Below are 5,084 nucleotides of genomic sequence, written 5' to 3'. Positions count from 1 at the left end.
AAATCTGTTACATTTATTTTTTATTGTTTTATATAATTTAGTTAATCCTAGAGTCATTAATTTTTTTATATTTTTAATAAAAATATTAAATTTTGAATCAAATTTTATATTGTGTATTGGGGTACGATACTAAAATTAATGTAAATATAACTTTTTTTTTTTTTTTGTCAAATATAACATAATTTTACATTTTTTTATTTTAAACATGGTCTATGTACGATGTCAAATAATTACACATACCTACCATATTTTTCTTTTTCTTTTTTGACTTTTAGTTTTGTAGTTTGCAAAATAGCTGTTTTTTGTTATAATTAATTATCTATGTTTCTATGTTTATTTTTAAAAAACAGCTTTTTTTTTTTTTTTTTTTTGGAAAAGAATTAGCATACTCAATTAATACTTATTTGGTATAATAATGTAAGGTCTTAAATCTTAGTTGACAAATAATTTTTTAAGAGATTATATTTGCTATTTGTGGTATGTTTTTACTCCCTTATTTTGTATATTTTGTATGACAAGTAAGTAAACCTAATTATCAAAAATAGGGTATTGCCATGAACTATTCATATGTCAATTATAAAATCATAACTAGAAATGGAAGCTCACTTCATAATTGAGTTGATTTAAATACTTGTCACATGCAGCCTAAGGATCAATACCCTACAAACCACCTCTCAAGTATTTTCTTTTATTATATATCGTGCGTTGTGTAGTATAGTTGTAACTTGTAACTGATAAGAATGTTTTTGTTGCAGCTCTTTATGAGAGGGTTGATGTTTAGTCCTTTGAGAAGGTAGATTATTTGTTGTGGTGGTGTCATTTTAATGGGATAGGAACCCTCAAACTACATTTTAAGAGCATTCTTAATAGTTTTTTTTATTTTATCTTTTCAAAAAAAATTATTTTTTTTTTTATTTTACCTAACACATTTATATTATACAATACATCAACTTCCTTATATTTTCTTTCACATCATTTAAATATAATATTTATATTAATTAAAAAATTAAAAAATTAAAAAATATTGAAATATAATAAACAAATGTTAATAGAAAAAATGAAGACAATTAAGTAAAAAAATTTGAGAGTTCCGGATGAGATATTTTAGTAAGGATTTAGAACATTGTTGGAGATGAATTTTAATCTCTTAACTATTATAAAGCATCTATTAGGAGTGCTCTAATGATTCGGAGAATTATCCAAATTGCGAAAAAAATAAGGAAAAAATCAGTACTTAGTAGGGGTATTCATGGATTGGTTTGGTCCGGATTTTTATATTTTTTGAACCAAACCAATTATATGGTTTTTTGAATATTGAAAACCAAACCAGATCAATAAATTTCTCAAAAACTAAACTATTAAAAACGGTTTGGTTTGGTTCGAAACCACGATTTAAGTGGAATTTATAATTATTCATATTTTTACTAAATTTTTAATTTTATTTTTCAAAATATATATTTAACATGATAAGTAATAGATCTATAACATATAAATAACAGTATAAAAACATTCTTAAAAGTCAAACATAACATAAAAATCTAAAATCCATGCAATAAAAAACTTGACACACAAAAAAGTTTAAAATTATACACATAGTCATATATAATATATATATAAATTAATTATTTATTATAAACGGTCCGGTCTAGTTTAACCGTTAACTATTTATTACGAACCGCAATCGAACCATTACGCGGTAAACGATCAGCCAGACCACTAAAAACAGTTTCCCCGATTACAGTCTACAGTAGTTCAGATTGTCGCGATCTGAATTTAAACTGTAATTTTCCAATTTCAATGAACAACCCTATCACTTAATATTTTCTTTTACTTTTCCTTTTCGAGAAAGGAACTAGCAATCATATAATTATTTTAAAAATAAAATGTATAAAATTAAATTTTAACAAAATTTTATTTGTACTTCATAAAATTATAAGTGCACCTTAATATTAAAAATAATTAAGTTAAATTAATTTTTATAAATCACTTTTAATACTTATTTAAAAAAAAAATTCACATTACTTTTATTTAATATTAATAGTTAGTTTTATTTTATTTTTATATTTTTTAATTTTACTTTATTTTTACATTTTTTTTAATTATGTATAATTTTTCCAAAAAATTTAAAATTTAATATAATTTTTTATTTAAAATTTTTTGTCTTAACATTTAAATATATTTTATAAGTACATTTTTTAAGAATATAAGAAGGGGACAAAAATTAAAAAAATAAGTATAAATTTAAAATATATATTTTATAATGTGTAGTTATAATTTTACGGGTATAAATAAAATTCCTTAATTCTATTAAAAATGCCACTTCAAAAAAAAAATAAAAAGAAAAAATCTACTAGAAATGTAATAGTGTACACGTAGTGTGGACACGTGTAACTATTTCAACAAAGCTTAAAAAATTGAAAGCAAGAAGACAAGAAAGTGTTTAAAGCCTACTACTTGCTGCCTAGCACCATAGTTAGTTAACCATGGTTTAGAGTTGTGAGTAAGTCCGGAAAGGGTGGAGGCTAACCATGGTTGGGAACCACGGTTAAGCAATTGGGTGCAGATAATTGTTGTTGTCCAAAGCTTGAGAGCTGGTTGGTCTTGGTCTCGTTCACTATATAAATATTAAAGCACAGAGATTGAGCTTAACAGCCATATCAAACCCCAAGATATATGCGTACACATCTATAGTCTATATATATATATGTATATATACACACGAAACCTCTGAACCCAGCTCATCTTGTTATAATTTTTGTCTGTACCCAAATCTTAAATTCTCCATAGCTATTATGTAAGTTTCTTCCTCTCTCAGCCTCTAAAAGAGAAAAATGTTGTTCATTTCGTTTCAAAAAGTGACTTTTCTTGATGGTTTGGTTTTTTCGCTTATAGAATGGTAGATCTCATATGGGTTTTTGATGCATTTTGTTGGGTTAAGAAAGTTCGGTTCCTTTTATGAAATTCATAATATCAAGTTGCCCTATTTTTGTTTGGTGTGCTATTCGATCTCCTCTTGTTTTGGATTATTTGGAAATATGTTAGATGTCTCATTTTTTTTATGCTAGATCCTGACGATAGAGGAGGCTTCAGTTGTGTTCTCTTTACTTTTTTCCTCTTTCAATTTTTGGCATTGATATCTTGCCGGATTTGGAAATTATGTAGTGTAGTGAAATGTAACTGCTGAGTCCTGTTTATTGTATAAAAATCTTCCTTGGGTTCTGTATCTATCTTCAGCTTTGTTGTTTCTCTACACGTTTTTCTTCAAGCCTGTTTTGATAAAACTAGTTGGATTTGTGGAAATTTTATGTTTGGCCTTTTAATTTTGTACCTATATATACCTATACTTAATTTCTCTATGGGAGACAGGCCTAAAATGTGTTTGAGTTAAAGAGGTTTGGGATTGGTGTAAAAAGAATCGTTTTTTTTTTCTTCCATATATGTACTTTTTCACTTCCCCGTTTGTGATCACATGAAAGTTCAAGCTCTCAACTTAGCTTTGCTTGCTTTTACTTTTTATGCTTTAATATCTGGTTACTTGGTCCTCGTTCATTGTTCTTAATTTAGTTTTTCTAATCTCCTCTTTGGATGTTTTTCAGATCAAATGATGTCAAGAAGAAATCGATAACACCTCATAGCTGTTGGTCTCAGTTATGATTGATCAAATCAACATAAACAGAAACAACTTTCTTCAACACCGTTTATTCTTTCTCTCTAAACATCATATAAACACCATCTTTTTTCTCAGTCAAACTTGAATTGCATTGCATTTACCAAATAGCTTCCCTTTTAATCAAACATGGGTCTCTCAAGTCTACCAGCTCCATCCGAAGGAGTTCTGTGTGTAATTTTAGTAAACACATCACTTTCCCTCTCCATTTTTAAAGGCCTTGTTAGAACCTTCCTTCAAATAGTTAGTATCTTCCTCTTTTCCTCTTCATCTTCAACGCCACCACCGCCTTCATTGTCATCACCACCCTCATCAGCAGATTACAGGGAAAACCATTCAGAATCATTTGAATACAGCCGCAATCCGTCATACACTTACATTGAGGAGTTTCGAAGCCGAGTTCCGGCCATAAGATATGATTCTATGTGCGGCTGCAAGGAGGCAGAAGCAGGGCATGACTGCTCAGTTTGTCTCAGTCAGTTTGAACCTGAATCTGAGATAAATCACTTGGCTTGTGGCCATCTTTTTCACCAAGTATGCTTGGAGAAGTGGCTGGACTATTGGAACACCACATGCCCTCTTTGCAGGACTCCTTTAATGTCTGAAGAAGACTCTACTTGCTTTTGGTGATAGGCTTATTCAACAAACAAAGATTGTCAAGTCAACTCAAGTGAAGAAAAATCTCATGTACAGCTAGTGTGTAGAGGTATTTAGAGGAATGCATCGGCTGGCCTAGTGTTGCTATACCCTTATGTTATGTATATATGTTGTGCGAGTTTAAAAGCTTTAACATGATGTTAGACACACCAAACCGAAATTTTATTGTACATATTTTTGAGGTTTCTGAACTCTGATGTTTCTCTGTCTCCACTACCACCACCAGTACCACTTCCAGCAGCTTGAGTGTACTTTGACCTTTTGTTGAGTTTTTCAGTTTGCAGCTAGTCATGTTTCAGTTTAGTTTATCCAGAAGTATATATTATATATATATTATATACCATCTTTCTTATGCACCCAAAGATGGTATATAAACGCATATATGATGAACTTGAGTACGGAGTCTTTCTATGTCTAAACCATGATCATCTAGCCAGTTATCTCTTTTGTTATTTATGGGTGAATTTTTGGTCTAGTTTGAAGGTTTGTATCAACACATGTGATATATATGAAATTTTCTGGCTCTCATATCTTCTAAATGCATTTTTGATTAAAATTATTTAAGAATCAGCTGAAATAACATAAAATTTTGGGGTTTAAAGCAAGTTATCAGGACAGTAATCCAAACTCTTCTTTTTACCATAATTTAGTAAAAAAAGAAAGACATGTATTTTGGAATCATTTTCGTGAAAAATGGGTCAATAGTAACCATCCCAAATTTTGATGGGCAAAATGATGGTACTATTCTTTTTTGTACTTT

General features: G+C 29.1%; 1 protein-coding gene across 2 annotated transcripts; it reads left to right on the top strand.

Moving 5' to 3' along the window:
* The first annotated feature begins 2,579 nt into the window (after window positions 1-2,579).
* On the top strand, window positions 2,580-4,863 carry LOC115700611 (probable E3 ubiquitin-protein ligase XERICO). Of its 2 annotated transcripts, none has more exons than XM_030628217.2 (2): window positions 2,580-2,794; window positions 3,597-4,863. In XM_030628217.2, the coding sequence occupies exon 2, from the start codon at window positions 3,797-3,799 to the stop codon at window positions 4,295-4,297; it is 501 nt and encodes a 166-aa protein (XP_030484077.1). In that variant the 5' UTR covers window positions 2,580-2,794; window positions 3,597-3,796; the 3' UTR covers window positions 4,298-4,863. The 2 variants fall into 2 exon arrangements, with proteins under 2 accessions (XP_030484077.1, XP_060958810.1); XM_061102827.1 differs by having other exon boundaries at window positions 2,615-2,896.
* The last annotated feature ends 221 nt before the right edge of the window (window positions 4,864-5,084 follow it).

The sequence above is a fragment of the Cannabis sativa genome, chromosome 8, assembly GCF_029168945.1.
Source record: "Cannabis sativa cultivar Pink pepper isolate KNU-18-1 chromosome 8, ASM2916894v1, whole genome shotgun sequence".
NCBI lineage: Eukaryota > Viridiplantae > Streptophyta > Magnoliopsida > Rosales > Cannabaceae > Cannabis > Cannabis sativa.
Note: the sequence above shows the minus strand (reverse complement) of the source record. Positions and strands in the feature narration are given on the sequence as shown.

What these genes read in the sequence shown, in the direction of transcription:
- LOC115700611 (XM_030628217.2), top strand. Translation starts at nt 3,797, where the DNA reads ATGGGTCTCTCAAGTCTACCAGCTCCATCCGAAGGAGTTCTGTGTGTA.